Source organism: Salvelinus fontinalis, chromosome 37, assembly GCF_029448725.1.
Source record: "Salvelinus fontinalis isolate EN_2023a chromosome 37, ASM2944872v1, whole genome shotgun sequence".
NCBI classification, from domain to species: Eukaryota; Metazoa; Chordata; class Actinopteri; order Salmoniformes; family Salmonidae; genus Salvelinus; species Salvelinus fontinalis.
In genome coordinates, this window is record NC_074701.1 from 20,766,448 (window position 1) to 20,786,288 (window position 19,841).

At 42.8% G+C, this 19,841-nt stretch overlaps 1 protein-coding gene across 1 annotated transcript; it reads right to left on the reverse strand.

Moving 5' to 3' along the window:
- Positions 1-701: 701 nt before the first annotated feature.
- LOC129836345 (filensin) lies at positions 702-19,118 on the reverse strand. Its single transcript, XM_055902390.1, has 8 exons — positions 18,583-19,118; positions 17,846-17,906; positions 17,007-17,102; positions 5,933-6,025; positions 4,364-4,477; positions 3,110-3,330; positions 2,612-2,703; positions 702-2,187 (listed from the first exon to the last, which is right to left on the reverse strand). Exons 1-8 carry the CDS (start codon positions 18,951-18,953, stop codon positions 1,259-1,261), a joined length of 1,977 nt encoding a protein of 658 aa, XP_055758365.1. The 5' UTR covers positions 18,954-19,118; the 3' UTR covers positions 702-1,258.
- Positions 19,119-19,841: the final 723 nt, after the last annotated feature.

Sequence of the window (19,841 nt, forward strand, 5' to 3'; positions counted from 1 at the left end):
TTCTGTTAACTCGAGAGCACAAAGCACAGGGACATTTAGATCACACACTGTGTAAAGAGACTATATAGTATAAAACACTTTTAGCTTCTCTTTCTCTCCCCTTTTTGTCTTACTCTTGTCTCTCTGTCACACGCACACACACACGCTCTCTCTCGTTCTCTTTTTCTCTCTCTTGTCTGTCCCTCTAAGGGAGAGTGGATTATGCAGAGTTCAGAAGTCGCTGTCTGCTCCTCTAGATCACCTCAATGAAACATTTATGTCTTTCCTTCAGTAGCTGCAGAGTTCAATGTAACACCTTTTACTCTGGGCTGGGAGAGTCCCGATGTTTACTAAACACTGCACTAGCTTACTCTTAGTGTAGTGTCCTCACTTTGGTGCAATTAATATTCCTCTAGTATCTAAGTCAAACAGGGTGATCAGATATAAGCATCCATCGCCTCTACCCTTCAATCATGTTTATAAAGTAGGTAGAGTGCTTAAATTGCATACAGTACATAGAAAGTACAAATATGAAACATCAGCTGTTATTATTCAAAGAATAATAAAAATCTTTTTGGGAATTACATGAGATGACGAGAAGGACTGGGGGCGTTTGTTTGTAAAGCAACAGTGTGTCATAAATGCGGCCTTAACATGAAAACACAAAGACAGTAGAGCATTGTGCTTTTGAAACTTGATAATTGTTTATTATTAAAGCAGTTTTATACACAGCAAGACTGTGTTGAGGGCGGTCAATGGCATCCAATTGAACAAATTAAGTCTTGGGTGGAGGTTTGGGGCAAGGTTTGATTTGGAAGGGTGGCAAACATCCATGAGGGCAGTAGCATGTAATCCATTTTTTTTCACACATCAAAGTCATGTTTTTATTCACTTTATTTTTTGGGGGGGGACAAGGAGGCTTGTGCTGTTGTTTCGATGTTGGTACTTTGAGTTTTCAGACAGTAAAGGCATAAGGTATTGGCGTAGGTAGAAACAACAACAGCAGCATTATGGAACCAGCGAACTCTTGCTGAACACAAAGCCAGAGAGCGTGAGTGAATGGAGGAGCAGTATCAGGAATGTGGAAGGAGTCTTTAGCAGTTTCCTATGTGAGGACTGGCTCTTAGCAGTTGGTCTCATTCACAGTTGAACAGTGTTTTTAGAATGTCTTTAGCAGAGACTCATATTGGTCTCATTGTTTGTTCTTGCTGGCATAAGGTGAGGTGGAACTTGTGAGGAGTCTGTCCAGCTCTTTTGGTCGAAGTCAATCTCCTCAGACTCAGTGCTTCTTCTTGCTGGTCTTCTCAATCATGGTCTCCACCACCATGGCCGTCTCCTCATAGCCCTTGGTTTTGCGGTCGTTGGAGAACTTTTCCACTGACTCCACCATCTCCACCTTCTCGTAGCTCATGGAGTCAGGGGGCATGCTGCTAGCGCCACGGGGAGAGGGCATGGGAGGAAGGCCCCTGCGGCGACTGTCATCTTTACCCCCCTTGGGTCCGGAGGGATTGCTGGGGCATTTGGGGTCTTTGGGGTCAGGGCCTGGAGCTGGGGCAGGGTTGGGCTGTGGGGGGGGAGTAGGATCTACGTCCCTAGATTTCCCCTTCCCACCACCTTTTCCGCCCTTATCGTCACCCTTGCCACCCTCTCCGTCGGAAGGTGGGGTGGGGATACAGGGGCAAGGGGGTGGCATGGGCTGTGGATGAGGGGGGTCAGGGGAGGGGGTGTATGGGCTGAAGGGGTCATAAGGGGAGACCATGCCGTCGCAGATGGTGACAAAGACGTGTCCAGCGGAGGGGCTGGAGGTGTAAAAATGGGGGTGGGGGTAGCTGCCATCACCCGTCACCAGCACATAGCGCCCCTTAGTGTAGAAGTCAGCGATTGGCTCTGGCTTCTTATACTTCCTCATGCGGTCTCTGACGATGTTACAGAGTGTGTCGAAAGCCTTGCTGATCTGAGCTCCGTCTGGGACGTCCTGGGGAGGGACACCCGTGTACAGCGAACTCTGCTTCTCCCTATTCACCTCGTCCTCCTCCTCCGCCATCCCTCGCTTCTCATCCTCCATGTGTTCAGCTCCAACGACTCTTTCGTCCTGGCCACTGTCCATCACGTCTTTGGGACTGATCTCCTTCTTCTTCATGACCTTCTTGGCCAGGTTCTTCTGGCGAGGCTTGACACTGCTGATGTCCTGGATGGCTTGGGTGATGTCTGGCAGATAAACAAAATAAACATGTTATATGAGACAAAACACTTTAAACATTCTACAAATATTATTGAAGGGGGAAAGGACTTCCGCGGGACCTGGATCATCCTAACCTGGATCATGAATAGAACCTTTATATAAGACAAAACACACTTTAAAAATTCAAAACACATTATCGAAGGAGAGGACTCCTGCGGAACCTGGATCATCCTAACCATGATCACCATTATCCATGTATAGACCTCAGGAGGATCCATTGTTTGTTGTTTTAAGTGGGTGGGAATCACATCACTGTGTGGCTGTATTCATTAGGGCTCTAACTAGTGTGGTTATAGCCTATGATGACGATGGGTTGTTATCTGTCTGCTCTGTATGTATGGAGACTATCAGTGTGAAGAAGCTGTGGAATGAGACGTGGCATGTCCTCACCTCTGCCCCTGCTCGACACGGTGGGTGTGTGGGTAAAGCGGTAATTGGTGGTGAACAAGGTAATGGGAGTCCCAATTATCGCTGAATTCAACCTGTGGAAGAGAATGAGGAAGAAACATCAGTTAGGTCACCACCACAGAAGCAGCATGTGATAGTGTATTTGTATGTGTTAGTACTAAACATTATATTAGTAATTCTAATAGGAAAATTCCTTTGTCCTTTTTCTAATTACTTTCCCATTTTTGTATTGTGAGGCTGTAAAGAAAAGATCTATTGATAAAGTAAACAAAAGAAGGATTAGGCCATATTAAAGAAAATAAATAACCCTCCTGAAGAGATATTCAACCATGATTGAAGAAATCTGAGGTGGAAAACACACAAATATAATATCCAGCACTGCCACCATGTGGCTGACATTTTGCAAAGTTAACACATTGAAGTGCTTCCTAATATCCAGTAGCAGGACACTGGTCACTGTGTGTTGTGGTTAGTAATTACCTGTTGTCCTCATTCTCAATGATCCTCTTGTACCTCTCCAGCTCATTCTCCAGGGAGATCTGGTACATGGCCAGGTGGCGGCACTCGTTGGTGTATTTCTCCAGGGACCTCTCGGCCTCCTCAATGTCCTTCCTCAGAGACTCAATTTGCTCGTTGTACAGCTGGATCTCATCGTCATAGCTCTCCTGGGTGCTCTTGATGGAATTCTCCATCACTGACGTCTGACACAGAGAGAGAGAGAGAGAGAGAAATCTGATTATCATTTCAATATAGATGCGGGAAACATTTTATCATATGGTATGCTACTGTACACTGCTTATTAAAAATAAAATAAAAAACAGAATAGATGTCAAATAGAAAAGTTCAACTGAATTTTTTGCCCATCTGATTATTTAAGCGATCGTTGTCATTCCTGCTTGGTCATCAAACTATGCTAACGTGCCAGCTGTCTGACTATAAAAAGAATAAATCAGAACATCATGACTACTGTACTCTCTGAGGATGTTGTGGTGACAACTGTAGTACTACACAGGTGTTCAACCCACGTACGTATTCAACCTTCATGGCAACCTGTCTCCGATTGAAAATTGAGCCTTTAGAGTTTTTAGAGAAATAAATGATAATTATTTCATTAAAATATTCAGATTTCTTGCAATTATAGTCACACAATTTTAAAAAGTCTGAGTTATAGAATGCCATTTGAAAACATTTTGCTAGGAAACAAAAACAGTCATGAGGTACAGACTACAGAAAATGAACAAAGTGAAAAGCATCATTTGGGAAGAAAGCAGAGGTAGGGACAAAACAAAACAAAAATGAAGGGATGCTTATTTAAGAAATTATTCAATAGATTCACAACTTTTGTAGAAAATACACGTGGACTTATGGATCAGTTTGAGGTAGACATTGAGAGTTGTTTTTTCGTCCTTCTATGTCTTTTAGTTGTTACTCGTATTTTTCTGAGATACACCTGTATTTTCCCGCTTCTCTGTTGCTTGTATCATCTTTACTCACTAATCTAAAGGTGATGACTGGCACCTACTGGTGCCCCTGTGCAACTACAACCAATTTATGTACTGTCCTCCATGGGTACATGTAAACTGTCTACCTCAAGTCAAGTGGCTACCTCATCTCCCTTCCTCACTAATATGCATAGGGAGTAGGGCCTTGGGGTTGATTTGGAATGTGACACTTTCAAACACTTGAGCATGAGATGTTCGCTAAGTTATCATAGTAATGGAGAAAGGAACCGACCTCGGTCTGCAGATGCAGCTTCTGTGCCTGGAGCTGGCAGAGGGCGCTCTTGTACTCCTCCAGCTGGCTTTGCAGGGCTGGAACTCTCCTCTGGGCCAGCTGCTTTTCCTGCTCCTTCACACAGAGACAGTTATAATACACAATGATCACACAGAGACAAGACAGGCCAGTTATAACACAGAGATCACACAAAGGGACCACAGGCCAGTTATAACACAGAGATCACACAAAGGGACCACAGGCCAGTTATAACACATAGAGATCACACAAAGGGACCACAGGCCAGTTATAACACAGAGAGATCACACAAAGGGACCACAGACCAGTTATAACACATAGCGATCACACAAAGGGACCACAGGCCAGTTATAACACATAGAGATCACACAAAGGGACCACAGGCCAGTTATAACACAGAGATCACACAAAGGGACCACAGGCCAGTTATAACACAGAGATCACACAAAGGGACCACAGGCCAGTTATAACACATAGAAATCACACAAAGGGACCACAGGCCAGTTATAACACATAGAAATCACACAAAGGGACCACAGGCCAGTTATAACACATAGAGATCACACAAAGGGACCACAGACCAGTTATAACACATAGCGATCACACAAAGGGACCACAGGCCAGTTATAACACATAGAGATCACACAAAGGGACCACAGGCCAGTTATAACACATAGAGATCACACAAAGGGACCACAGACCAGTTATAACACATAGAGATCACACAAAGGGACCACAGGCCAGTTATAACACATAGAGATCACACAAAGGGACCACAGACCAGTTATAACACATAGCGATCACACAAAGGGACCACAGGCCAGTTATAACACATAGAGATCACACAAAGGGACCACAGGCCAGTTATAACACATAGAGATCACACAAAGCGACCACAGGCCAGTTATAACACATAGAGATCACACAAAGGGACCACAGACCAGTTATAACACATAGAGATCACACAAAGGGACCATAGGCCAGTTATAATACACACTGAACAACTAGACAGGCATTCAACATGTACATTGAGTATACCAAACATTAGGAACTTCCTAATATTGAGTTGCAATTGTCTCTAGGCTTAAAAATACATCTTTAAGCTGTCTCCTGCCCTTTATCTAGACTGATTAATGTGGATTTAACAAGTGACATCAATAAGGGATCATAGCTTTCACCTGGATTCACCTGGTCAGTCTGTCATGGAAAGAGCATGTTTTGTATACTCGGTGTACATTATATTACAGTGCTTTACTTGCAACTTCATAGACAGACAAGCAAACAGCTTACAGACTGACAGCATCAACATACTTTCTATAAAGGGACAACATGACACACAGAGCTGGGATTAACTGTCATAATAATAAACAGAAGCATATTATAAAAGGCAGTCACACTTCACAGAAATGTCAGTACACATTAACACATTGGAACACATCACAACACATTTTCCAGTCAAAGACACAAAGTTCAGCTCACATAGGGGGTCTGACACCCCTGGTCTGACTCAGCTGGTTCCCCTGGACACAGAAAGATGCCTGGTGACCTTACCTCAGAGATGCCCACGGCCACGTTGGGCACCAGGGTTATTGTCTGGTTGATCTGATGCAGGATGTTCACGTAGGTCTGGATCTCTGCCAGGTTCTACAGGGAGAGGGTGGTGGGGTGAGAGGAATAGAGGAGATGAGGGGAGGAGATTAGCGGATGCGAGGAGAGGGGATGAGTTAACATTATATTTTACGTGAAATTATCTTGTATACATACTGCTGCTGTATCAAATGAAAAATAAACTTTGCCTTTAAAACACAAACATTGCATTTAAGACGTTCCCCAAGACAATATTAGATCCTTGTCTATAAAAAATAAAGGGGACTGTCATACAGGGTAGGTGTATTTAATATGGTTGGGATTAGAGTACAGTACACAACGTCTATGTACTCTAATCCTAACTTTATTAAATATACCCACCCTGTATGTCATCCCTTTATTTTCCTCAGTATTACGTGTGCACTGTGTATTTGGAATCCAGGGTCTGTACAGTACACAATATCCATAACCAACTCAGTGGCCGTGTGGTTAGGGTCCGCCCTGATATCGAAAGGTTAGGAGCAGGGCCGGTCCTTGCCATTCTGCCGCCCTAGGTGAGACCAAAAAAAGTCACCCCTACAAAACTAGAATAGTGTATTGTATGTATTTTCCTGATGTAAAAATCAGGCAAATTTGGGGTTCTGAATGAAAGTTGAAAATAAGTAATTTATAGACGTCTATGTTTGGGCAAAATCAAGGCTGGTCCAGCATACACATCTATGATTGGTTCAGATTTGGTTCGGATCAAAAACCAATGTCCGTGGATGTGGAAATCAAGGCCTGTCAAGACTGCACCAAAAAAAGACATCCAAAAGGCATCAGCGTCGGTGCGTGATTACTGAGCTGTACCCTACAGGGTTGCCTGAAATTGAATTTTATGAATGACCATCTACGTGATAAGCCTACCATTTGTAAAACACCCCCCAAAAAACGTCCAAGACGGCGGCTCATGCTTATAGCATTCTGCAGCGATACGCCATCCCATCTAGTTTGCGCTTAGCGGACTATAGTTTGTTTTTCAACAGGACAATGACCTAACACACCTCCAGGCTGTGTAAGGCCTATTTGACCAAGAAGGAGAGTGATGGAGAGCTGCATCAGATGATCTTGCCTCCACAATCACCCGACCTCAACCCAATTGAGATGGTTTGGGATGAGTTGGACCGCAGAGTGAAGGAAAAGCAGCCAACAAGTGCTCAGCATATGTGTGAACTCCTTCAAGACTGTTGGAAAAGCATTCCAGGTGAAGCTGGTTGAGAGAATGCCAAGAGTGTGCAAAGCTGTCATCAAGGCAAATGGTTGCTACTTTGAAGAATCTAAAATCTAAATCATATTTTGATTTGTTTAAACACTTTTTTGTTATTACATGATTCTGTATGTTTTATTTCATAGTTTCTACAATGTAGAAAATAGTCAAACTAAAGAAAAACCCTGGAATGTGTAGGTGTATCCAAACTTTTGACTGGTACTGTATGTTAGATCATATTTTTGACAGAACGTTGGTGGACGCCGCAGCGATACGTCTCTGGAACAGCACACTGGAGGCACGCTGGGAATGGATAAGCAAAATATTTTTGCCCCTGTCTTTGACAAAGTGGGCACTGCTTATCACAGGTTAGCATCAGCGCTCACCTAAAAAGCCCATATGCCACAGGATGAGAGAAATTGAAATTGTTTTTGGATAGAATTACGTGAGGCTTTATGTGTACTTGTTGGAGGTGCGTCTTGGTCAGTTTAGCTCAGAAAATGCCGCCCTCGTCAATCTGCCGCCATAAGTGGCCGCCTAATCCTGCCTGATGGAGGGCTGGCCATGGTTGGGAGTTCAATCCCTGGCCAAGTAATACCAAAGACTGTAAACATGGAACCACTCAGCATTAAGTAGCTAATGTAGATTGGGGGTAAGGCCCTGTGATAGACTAGCGTTCCCTGTCCAGGGGGTGTACTACATCAAGCTGCCTCACACTACAGAAACAGGAGATAGGCTCCTGCTCCTATGAACTGTTCCAAGCTAAGGCAACTTCCTTCCTAGCTACCATATTTGAAATCTGTAACTAATTCTAGTAAATCAGGGGGATTTACATTTACATAATTTAGCAGACGACTTACAGTAGTGAGTGCATACATTTTCATACTGGTCCCCCATGAGAATCAAATCTACAACCAAATCAAATAAAAATGTATTGGTCACATACACATGGTTAGCAGATGTTAATGCAAGTGTAGCGAAATGCTTGTGCTTCCAGTTCCAACCATGCAGTGATATCTAAGTAATCTACCAATTTCACAACAACTACCTTATACACACAAGTGTAAAGGAATGAATAAGAATATGTACATATAAATATATGGATGAGCAATGGCCGAACAGCATAGACAAGATGCAGTAGATGGTATACAGTATATACAGTATATACATATGAGATGAGTAATGTAGGGTATGTAAACATTATATAAAGTGGCATTGTTTAAAGTGACTAGTGATACATTTATTACATCCAATTTTTTATTATTAAGGTGGCTAGAGATTTGAGTCAGTATGTTGGCAGCAGCCACTCAATGTTAGTGAATGCTGTTTAACAGTCTGATGGCCTTGAGATATAAGCTGTTTTTCAGTCTATCGGTCCCAGCTTTGATGCACCTGTACTGACCTCACCTTCTGGATGGTAGCGGGGTGAACAGTCAGTGGCTCGGGTGGTTGTTGTCCTTGATGATCTTTTTGGGCTTCCTGTGACATTGGGTGGTGTAGGTGTCCTGGAGGGCAGGTAGTTTGCCCCCAGTGATGCGTTGTGCAGACCTCACTACCCTCTGGAGAGCCTTGCGGTTGTGGGCGGAGCAGTTGCCATTCCAGGCGGTGATACAGCCCAAGAGGATGCTTTCAATTGTGCATCTGTAAAGGTTTGTTTCTTCAGCCTCCTGAGGTTGAAGAGGCGCTGCTGCGCCTTCTTCACCACACTGTCTGTGTGGGTGGACAATTTTAGTTTGTCAGTGATGTGTACGCCGAGGAACTTAAAACTTTCCACCTTCTCCACTACTGTTCCGTCGATTTGGATAGGGGGTGCTCCCTCTGCTGTTTCCTGAAGTCCACAATCATCTCCATTGTTTTGTTGATGTTGAGTGTGAGGGTGTTTTCCTGACACCACACTCCGAGGGCACTCACCTCCTCCCTGTAGGCCGTCTCGTCGTTGTTGGTAATCAAGCCTACCACTGTAGTGTCGTCTGCAAACTTGATGATTGAGCTGGAGGTGTGCATGGCCACGCAGTCATGGTTGAACAGGGAGTACAGGAGAGGGCTGAGAACACACCCTTGTGGGGCCCCAGTGTTGAGGATCAGCGGGGTGGAGATGTTGTTTCCTACCCTCACCACCTGGGGGCGGCCCGTCAGAAAGTCCAGGACCCAGTTGCACAGGGCAGGGTCGAGACCCAGGGTCTCGAGCTTAATGACAAGTTTGGAGGGTACTATTTTGTTAAATGCTGAGCTGTTGTCGATGAACAGCATTCTTACATACAGTGGAGAGAACAAGTATTTGATACACTGCCAATTTTGCAGGTTTTCCTACTTACAAAGCCTGTAGAGGTCTGTCATTTTTATCATAGGTACACTTCAACTGTGAGAGACGAAATCTAAAACAAAAATCCAGAAAATCACATTGTATGATTTTTAAGTAATTAATTTGCATTTTACTGCATGACATAAGTATTTGATACATCAGAAAAGCAGAACTTAATATTTGGTACAGAAACCTTTGTTTGCAATTACAGAGATCATACGTTTCCTGTAGTTCTTGACCAGGTTTGCACACACTGCAGCAGGGATTTTGGCCCACTCCTCCATACAGACATTCTCCAGATCCTTCAGGTTTCGGGGTTGTCGCTGGGCAATACGGACTTTCAGCTCTCTCCAAAGATTTTCTATTGGGTTCAGGTCTGGAGACTGGCTAGGCCACTCCAGGACCTTGAGATGCTTCTTACGGAGCCACTCCTTAGTTGCCCTGGCTGTGTGTCTCGTCAAATACTTGTTCTCCCCACTGTAGATATTCCTCTTGTCCAGATAGGTTAGGGCAGTGTGCAGTGTGATTGCGATTGTGTCGTCTGTGGACCTATTTAGACGGTGAGCAAATTGTAGTGGGTCTAGGGTGTCAGGTAGGGTGGAGGTGATACGATGCTTGACTCGTCTCTCAAAGCACTTCATGATGACAGAAGTGAGTGCTACGTGGCGATAGTCGTTTAGCTCAGTTACCTTAGCTTTCTTGGGAACAGGAACAATGGTGGCCCTCTTGAAGCATGTGGGAACAGCAGACTGGGATAGTTATTGATTGAATATGTCCGTAAAAACACCAGCCAGCTGGTCTGCGCATGCTCTGAGGACGCGGATAGTAATGCCGCCTGGGCCGGCAGCCTTGCGAAGGTTAACGCGTTTAAATGTTTTACTCGCGTTGGCTGCGGTGAAGGAGAGTCCGCAGGTTTTGGTAGCGGGCCGTGTCGGTGGCACTGTATTGTCCTCAAAGCGAGAGAAGAAGTTGTTTAGTTTGTCTGGGACCAAGACATCGGGGTCCGCGACGGGACTGGTTTTCTTTTTGTAGTCCGTGATTGACTGTAGACCCTGCCACATTCCTCTCGTGTCTGAGCCGTTGGCATTGCAATCGCCATGCTCTACCAACTGAGCCACACAGGACCAGTTTTTTGTGCCAGAAGGGCATGGGGGACGGAATCAAACCCACGCCGACACTGTAGACCTATATGTGGGCGTGGAAGGCAGTAGCCCTAACCGCTAGACCACCCCAGGCCACCATTGAACTAAATGTTGACAGTTCAATCGTAACCTTAATCTACACATGACATTTGTATGTCGTAGCCTAGTGGAGACCAAGATCTAGCTTGTGTCATTAAGCTATATAAAACAATGGTTGTTGATGTGTATGGCTGCATTTCAGATAAATGTTTGTACATTTGAATATTGCAGTAATAGGACCTAGGCCTAGTGTTTGAGTGAACGAGAATCTTATTTTGAAAGCAAGTCCTGATCCCAATGACTTGACTTCCCCCGCATGGAGAAAGAGAACTGCTCATTTACAGAGAATCACAAGGCTCATTTGAATTTCCTGATGCACCAGGAAAATGATCTGTGACAAACGAGTGATCAAGTTAAGATCTGACATCTGTAGCCTACTTCAACAAGGTACTTCCATTCGAAAAAGGTTTAGCAAAATGTGGTACAGTATGTGGCTAAAGAGGCCGTGGCAATATTGTCTGTTTACAAGGGGCTGTTAATGACCTAGCCAATACCAGCAGCCTTTGTAGCCTCTGTAAATGAGGGCAGTGGTGTGAAGAGTTTGGTAGACCACTGGGCTCATCATTTCAGCCTTAAATGTGTCTAATTGTTTGACTCTCTGAGGTGTTCTGCCTGACTTGCATCAGTATAGGTCTAACCTGATTAAGAATTTAAGAGTAAATATGTGTGCAATTATACATTTAATAGCCTCATTAAGTATGTTGCCTAAGCAAATAAAATGTGTTTGCAGGGTAAACACCAACGCACTGAGGTGGGTTGTTAAATTCACTAGTCAAAGATTTAGTTTCAGTATTTATTGATTGGATTTATACGGTCCTTCTGGCGGATGTAAACAAAGCATTACGGATGTTTTTTTGTTTTTGTAATATATAAATATACAGATGTGGCATCTTAATTTGATCACAGAAAAATCCAATAATCCTTCTGATTTACCTAAATTCACTGAAAACCTCCAGTTCTCTTTCTCTCTTGCTCGCTGAAACGCTAAAGCACCAGACAGAATAAAAATCCTACTACTGTAGATCCTACTACTGCCACATTCAAATGTAAAAATGTTTACCTGAAATGCCAGCCTGGTTTCATAGACTAGACATAACATAGTACATGTAAACGCGGGACACTTAAATTAGTATGACACAGTATGTTATTTGGTATTGTTACATATGACAGAAGGTTATTTAAAACCTGTTTGGGCTGCAAGCTGAATATTGAAAAAACTGGAAAATATGTGCACATTTTCAAACGGCCTCCTAAGAAACTTTTTATTTTACAATATGCATATATTTACTACTGTTGGATAGATAACAGTCTATAGTTTCTAAAAAGGTTTGAATTGTTTCTCTAAGTCGAACAGAAATATTTTTACAGCCATTTTCCCAGCCGAATTGAGATTTCCAAAATGCGATGTGTCTCTTTAAGACCTTGTCTATAAAAGGTCATTACACTTAGGACCGTAGAAACACGTCACACGCCTTCATCAGGCTGTAATGCGGAAGTGAGAATTGAAAGCAGTCGAATATCTCGTCCATGGACTGAATAACACACCTTCTTGTAAGACCTGCGCAGTTAAAAAAAAAGCATAATTTGGTCTCGGCTTCTGGAAGAAGGTCGATAACGGTGAATATGATCTCTGACTGCGATATTATTTGATACATGTCACAAAATCATCCTAAAGTATGTTTTTTCAATATACTTTAATTATATTATTGCAATTTATTCTGGACTTTAGACGTGATGTTTTGGAAGAATTTTTTGAAGAAGGAGAGGTTAGCGCCGCAATGCTATTGTGCTTGCTAACCAAAGAGGGAAATAGTTCGTTCTGGAACCCAACTAAAGACTCTACTGGACATTGGACCCCGTTACAACATTCTGATGGAATATCAACAAAGATAAGGACCCAATTTGGGATGCTTTTTCATATATCTGTCGAACTGTGCTATGCTAACTCTGCTAACTGTGCTAGGCTAGCGCTTGACTTATGCTAGTGCTGCCTTATGCTAGCTTATGTTGTTAGCTAATATAACGATATATTGTGTTTTCGCTGTAAAACACTTCAAAAATCGGAAATATTGGCTTAATTCACACGATATCTGTCTTTCATTAGCTATCCACCATATGTTTTTCTGAAATGTTTTATGAGGTGTAATTAGTAGTCGACGTTGGTGTATGTATTTTCTCTGGCTACTCCCGTCTGGATTCAGGCTGTAGCTATGTGGTAGCATTTATGGTAGCATCAATGTAAAACTGATTTATAGCTAAAATATGCACTTTTTATGAACAAAACATAGATTTATTGTGTAACATGTTATATGACTGTCATCTGAGGTAGTTTTTTCTGGGTTCTTTAGGTTGGTTTTAGTTTATTTCGGTTGGCTTGTGCATGCTACTTGAATCATAATTCATACATCATAATCATATTCATATGTGTCTGTCCACTTTTGTATTTGGTGGTGAGCTAACATAAATATATGTGGTGTTTTCTCTGTAAAACATTTAAAAAATCGGACATGTTGGCTGGATTGACAAGATGTTTATCTTTCAAATGCTGTATTGGACTTGTTAATGTGTGAAAGTTAAATATTTTTAAAAAATAGATTTTGAATTTCGCGCCCTGCAGCTGTTGTCATTTTCGTTCCGATTTCAGGCTTGCACCCCAAACAGGTTAAGGCAAATACAAAAAAACTAAGTAAGGTTGTTGGTCGGGGTGGGGAGGTTTGGCGAACGTCTAGCATCTTAAATGTTGCATGTTTGAATCTCATCACGGACAGCTTTAGCAACTTTGCAACTACTTATTACCTTTTTGCTACTTTGCATCTACTTAGCATTTAAGCTAACCCTTCCCCTAACCTTAACATTTTAACCTAACTCCTAACCTTAACCCTAACCCTAACCTTAAACCCTAACCCCTAGCCTAGCTAACGTTAGCCACCTAGCTAACGTTAGCGTTAGCCACCTAGCTAACGTTAGACACCACAAAATTGGGATTCATAACATATCATACATTTTGCAAATTTGTAACATACATATCGACAACCGCTGTTTTATATAGCTTAGTAACACAAGACAGATACACTCCTTTCCATATTGTAATGACCCTGGGTTTATAAGCGCGGAAATCGACTCTGCCGCACGAGCATGCTTTTGCGGCAGTCGATAGCGCGCCGGACCTCGGGCTAGAAGGTCGAGGGTTCGAGACCTCCTCTCTGCCTGTTTAATTACATTGGTGTCTGATGTGATCGGACCTTGCATCCACGACAGTGCGTGTGCTTGGCCGGTGAGCGCGTTCCTGTAAGACGTAGAGTCGCAAGCTAGCGCGAGGACGCGCTCTTTGAAAGGAGAGAGTAGTGTAATGACCCTGGGTTTATAAGCGCGGAAATCAACTCTGCCACACGAGCATGCTTTTGCGGCACAGTCGATAGCGCGCCGGACTTCGGGCTAGAAGGTCGAGGGTTCGAGACCTGCTCCCTGCTGTTTCATTACAATATATATGTGACCGACCGGCTCGATTCGGTCTTATGTAGCAAAATTTGAAATTGTAGAAAGCTAGAAAATGGTATATCATACACTACAGTTGAGGAACAATAGGAAAGTAATTCTGCTTTGAAAGTTGATAAACGTGTAACCTCACATTTGAGAAAATGGTCGTGAATGTTTTGGTACACCTACTGGAGAGCTCTTCTTTGTCTATACCCATTCAGCATTGTTCACACCCTGTTAAGCTTTAGCCTCACCCATCTCTTTAAGGATTCACATGTGAGTACTAAACAACCAAAGATTTTAAGACTAAAGGCTGGTTTATACTATGGGTGTGTTTGTAAATTTAATCTGGAGCGCCAGAGTGTGTTCTGGGCATTCGTAAACTCAGAGCGTTGTCCGATTGTTCGTTTGTAAATTCAGAGCGTTTTGCTCTTGGAGCATTCAGAGCGCACACTGGACGCTGTGGCCAAAAGGTTGATCCGAGCATTCTGACCTAACAACAGCAGTCAAGCACCCAAGTTAACTTTCTAAAGTTGGCTAGCTTGTTAGCTACTTCCAGACACAAATGAGAGAACAGCTCACTCTGACCATTTTACTCACCTTAGCAGAGCTGGTTAGGCTGCTTTTATGTTATCCAGAGCGTTGGTGACTGCAACTGTGCTTCTGGCAACAATTTAATTATGCTTTTTTGCCAACATTTACTGACACAGGCCATATTCAACTCGTGTTGAGCATTCGTAAATTCGTCAGTTATTATTCTGCGCTCTGCTACACTCAGACGAGAGTGCACTGAAATCAGAGTAGATAGCTAGAGCGAATTTACCAACTACGTCTATAGACAGTTGTCACAGTGACATCATGAACATTCTATTGAAATGGTTACTTGCGTAGTGGAGTCTTTTGTTTAGACATGTAGCTAATTAGCTAAACAATAAACCATAATACCAACTCATAACGTTACTACCCTGCATGAATCTTTAGGTAGCTAACCAACCAGGTTCAATGTTAGCTAACTAACATTAGGCTACAACGCAATGCAAATGGCTCTGAGAAACAAATAATATTACTACACAGATCATACATGTAAGGTTAGCTAGCGAGCCAGCCAGCTAACGTTAGATAGCTAGCTAACATCGCACTTTAACTTTAAATGAAAATTACTTTGACAAAATTAGAAACATGTAATATCTGAAAATGTAGCTAGCTAGACTCTCTTACCCGTATAAATGGATGGACGCTTCTCCCTCTCTGTCATGGATGTCATGGTTGCCCTTAGTTTGAAGATGTAATCCGGAGACGGGTGTTTTATACAACAGCCTTCTGTGTGTTCTGTTTTCGACTCTGTCTGCATATTTGCAATCAAACACCAGAATTTCCTTCATCTCCTGAGCTATCATACTCTAATTCCACTGATTTCAAAACTCGGTCCTCCAGAAAGTGGAGAGCAACACGTGTGCAGTTCTACTATGTGATATCTTTCAAAACAGCTGGGATGGAAAGGATAACCTACACATACTGACAGCTCATGTAGCAGCTCATGTTATAGACAGAAGCCTGCTACACGGCAGACCAATCTAAACTAGTTTCTCGGCATGTCCAGCCCACTCATTGTCTCAGTTGACTTTTTCCGTGGCTAAACCAACTAGGCTCGTCATTTAACAATTTTATTCGTATTTACAGATATTTTATTCGTATTTACAGCATACAAGCTTGTTATTAAGGCACATGAAAGTTCACATGTTCCAGAAGTCTCTCCTGTGAAGTTGTGACGTGCGAAATATGCCCTAGTTTCCTGAAACTAGTCGCATATTTTGACAGTGAGGCTAAAATGTTTAATTTGGCTCTATACGCCAGCATTTTGGATTTGTACTTTGTGATAAAGTCACAGAGGGATAAATATCACAACCCCCCAAAAATGCTAACCTCCCCTGTTATTGGTAATGGTGAGAGGCTAGCATGGTTTGGCAGAATAATCTTTGTACCTCTGTAACTTTCTCACTCATCATTATTCACAATTCATTCATGATTATCCGAAATCATGTTAGCATCCACATGAATGTAGAAGTGTTCAGAAACATTTTCTATTCTTATTTACAATAAAAGTGAGTCCAAAATGACACAATACACTATTTATCATTCATTTATATTTGGCAGAACATAATCCAAAACCCAACCAAATCTAACTGCAAATGCATCCAACAAGTTTGTAGAGACGCAAGCTTGATGTAGTCATGACGTGCTAGGATTATGGGACCAAATACTACACTTTTGACTATTTTAATACACTACAAGTGAATTTGTCCAAATACTTATGTTACACCTTCAAATGGGGGGTAAAGTGATCTCAAATCCAAAATGCTGGAGTATAGAGCCAAATTAAAAGTTGTAGCTTCACTGTCTAAATAAGTACAGAAGGGAGTGTAATGGTCTCCAGTACGACATGCAAGTCTATCCGAAGCAGCGCTAGGCAACACCTAATAGCCTACTGTAGCCTGTGAAAACTAATATTTTTTATAATCAAATCTTCTTGCTGTAGGATTATGTTACTCCTGTTGCGAGACTGGTCAATTTAAGATCCTACATCTGCAGGTTGAAAGGCGATATGCTATGCACACTGTACCAGTTTCCTTTGCAATAAGTATTTTTTTAATGATTAGTACACTCCACTGACCTAAAATACTTCCCCCAGAGCCAATTGTATGATTGTACAATATAAAGTCAGAATGAGTTTGTAATAGATTGCAGATGATGTGTAGGTTGTATACCTCTTACCTTCCTGTGTCTGTCTTTGGTGGAGTTGATGTCGTCCTGAAGGAACTGGGAGTGGATCTGAAACTCCAGGTTCCTCAACAGGGCATAGTCAGCCTCCTAGGAGAGGTGAGGAGAGGAGAAAAGGAAAAGAAAAGTGGAGAGCAGAAGAAAAGAAAAGAAGAGAAAATAAAAGAAGAGAAGAAGATGGGAGCAAAAGAGAAGAGAGAGAGAGGCAAGTCGATAGGTAGATATCCACTCCTCAGAAAGCCTCACACAGTATTACACTGCGGTTATTATTCATCTGAACACCACACTGAGCCGTTTCTTCACTAGTACATTCCTCCATTATGTCTAAAGCCTCTGATATCACTAACCCAGAAAGACAGCGATATGATAAGACATTTTAATTCAGTTCCATCAGCTCACTGTATTGTCCTGACCTCATAAGCTTTGTCTCTCAGCCCCAAAGTCCTATCAGGATTGCAGTTACACAATATAATTATGATTCTACCACTCTGGACTAAGCTTGTAGATTATTAACCAGACAGATGATATATTACATATTTTTTGTTGTTCCACATTGCAAAGCACCTTTCATGCACAGGGCTTATGCAGAAAACTTTGCTCACAAGTTGCGTTTTATGGTTAGGGCGCTAATAATGAGGCATGACAGATTAGCAGTTGTATTACAGTTGAACATATTAGGCGGTTTCCCGCAAACCGATTAGGCCTAGTCCTGGACTAAAAAGCAAGCCCAATGGAGAATGTCCATCAAATTATTTTTTGTCTGGGACTAGGTTTAATTTCGTTTTTTACATTCAATTAAATGGGGGAAATTGTCATAGGACTCAAGCACATACCTTGTTGAGTTGTTCCAATGTACCCCGCAGCTGTTCTTGATACTCACATTCATTTCTGTATCTTTGGAGTACAAGAACATAATCACAAAACATACATTCAAGAATTATGTGTGGCCTACCTTGTATTGCTCTGTCATTTACATGAGTTTGTGTATTGAGCACATTGAGAGGATCGACTTTTCTCTATCTGGCTTTACTGACTTTACAATGTCTGTAAAACAACACATTTCACTACACCTATTTTTGTGACAATAAAACTTTATTTTTTTCGTTTTTATTAACTCTTAATTTTCCTTAATCAACCGGACTCCCCTTGAGAGCACTTGAAAGGGATGTTTGTTATCTTTTTTCAGCACACAACCACGTGCGGCATTCCTCTTAGTACTGTCTTGGTGTTAGAAGGTAGAAATCCATGACACTTACCATGACTGAACTCACAGCACCTGCTATTTCCATGTCAATAAACCCCTTTATTGAAGACAGACTTTCAACAGGTCGACAATGTATCACAGTCAGATTATCTGGGAAACGAAGCCTTCACCAGCATACAAACAGTTTACTCTGCATCTGGTCTAGAGAAGGGCACCTCACCCCTGCAATGCTTACTCACAGGCGGTGGCCCATCCACACTTTCCTTCTCTCTGACCTACACATCAGTTTAAAAAACACACCACCCTTACTGACGCACACACACAAATACACGCAAGCACACCTTCAAACTCACGGACATCACTTACTTGTTGGTGAACTCGTCCAGCATGCGGCATGAGTCCTTCAGCTCTCGCTCAAGCTTGGCACGGTCAGCGGAGAGCTCGCGGATGCGCTGCTGGTTCAGGCCGATCTGTTCGGTAAAGGCCTCCTCGAGCCCGCTAGCCTCCTCCATCCGCTGTAGAGTCTCTAGCTGCTTCCGGAACACGGCATTGCGCTGCTCCAGCACGCGTGCCCGGTTGATGTAGCGGGCGAAACGGCTGTTGAGTTCCTGCAGGCTCTCCCAGCCCTGGATGGCCGAGGCGCCCGCCGACGCGTCAGGGCCGTAGGGCTCCTCGAAGACATCAGAGCGCTCATACTTCTCCTTGCGCACCTCGTGCATGTAACTGGTCTGGTGCATGGTGGTGGTTGTCGCTCTCCCGCTGTCTCGGTTGGTGTTATCCCCGGAGTGCGTTCTCCCCTTCAACACCTTTAGTGTGTGAAAACTCGGGTGCTCACCCTTGGCTGTCTCATGCTAGACTAAAGGCTGCCCGGCCCCTGCCGGCTGCGAAATAGACCCCCACAAATCTCCTGCTGGCCTGATCCCACGCAAGCCGTGTGCATAGGGCCTTCCAGAGTTTGTTAGCCTTTGTGGCTGACAATACAAAAGCTCTGCCAATGATGATCGAGCAAAAAGACAAAAACAAACGGCAGACAGGCGAAGGGGAATATTGCTGTGTCAAATGGACCATTATCAGAAGCCTCATTGTTTCCAATCAACTGTTTTTCTAGATCTCGGTTTGATTTATGGGGAATTTTGGACTATGGCCTAGGTTTACCACATGACCAAGTGGAAATAGCATGCTGTGCAGGTTTTTGTTACAGGCCATAGACAATTACTAATGTGCCAAAAGTACCCTAGTAACCCCAAAAGCAGATTTTAGCTATTTTGTTCTCCTACTGGTTATTATACCAACTGTTACAAATTGGCAAGCCCTGTCACATTATTCATCACACAAGTGAATTGAATATTCATAGATGTCCGCAAACATTAAATTATTACACACAATAACCCACAGAAAGCATTGGCCAAGATCCAGCACAAATAAGGAAAATGGTCAGTCATACATTATACAAACCGTTCCAATTGCATAAAGATTATATGAAATTACAATCCCACTGATGGGAGTCACAACAATTGACTGACTGTCCTATGGGTAAAAAATAATTTTTTATCAACTGCATGAGAAAAATACATATGGGACCAAAGGGCTTGGTCTTAAGTAAACTGCAGACGATCTTGGAATGC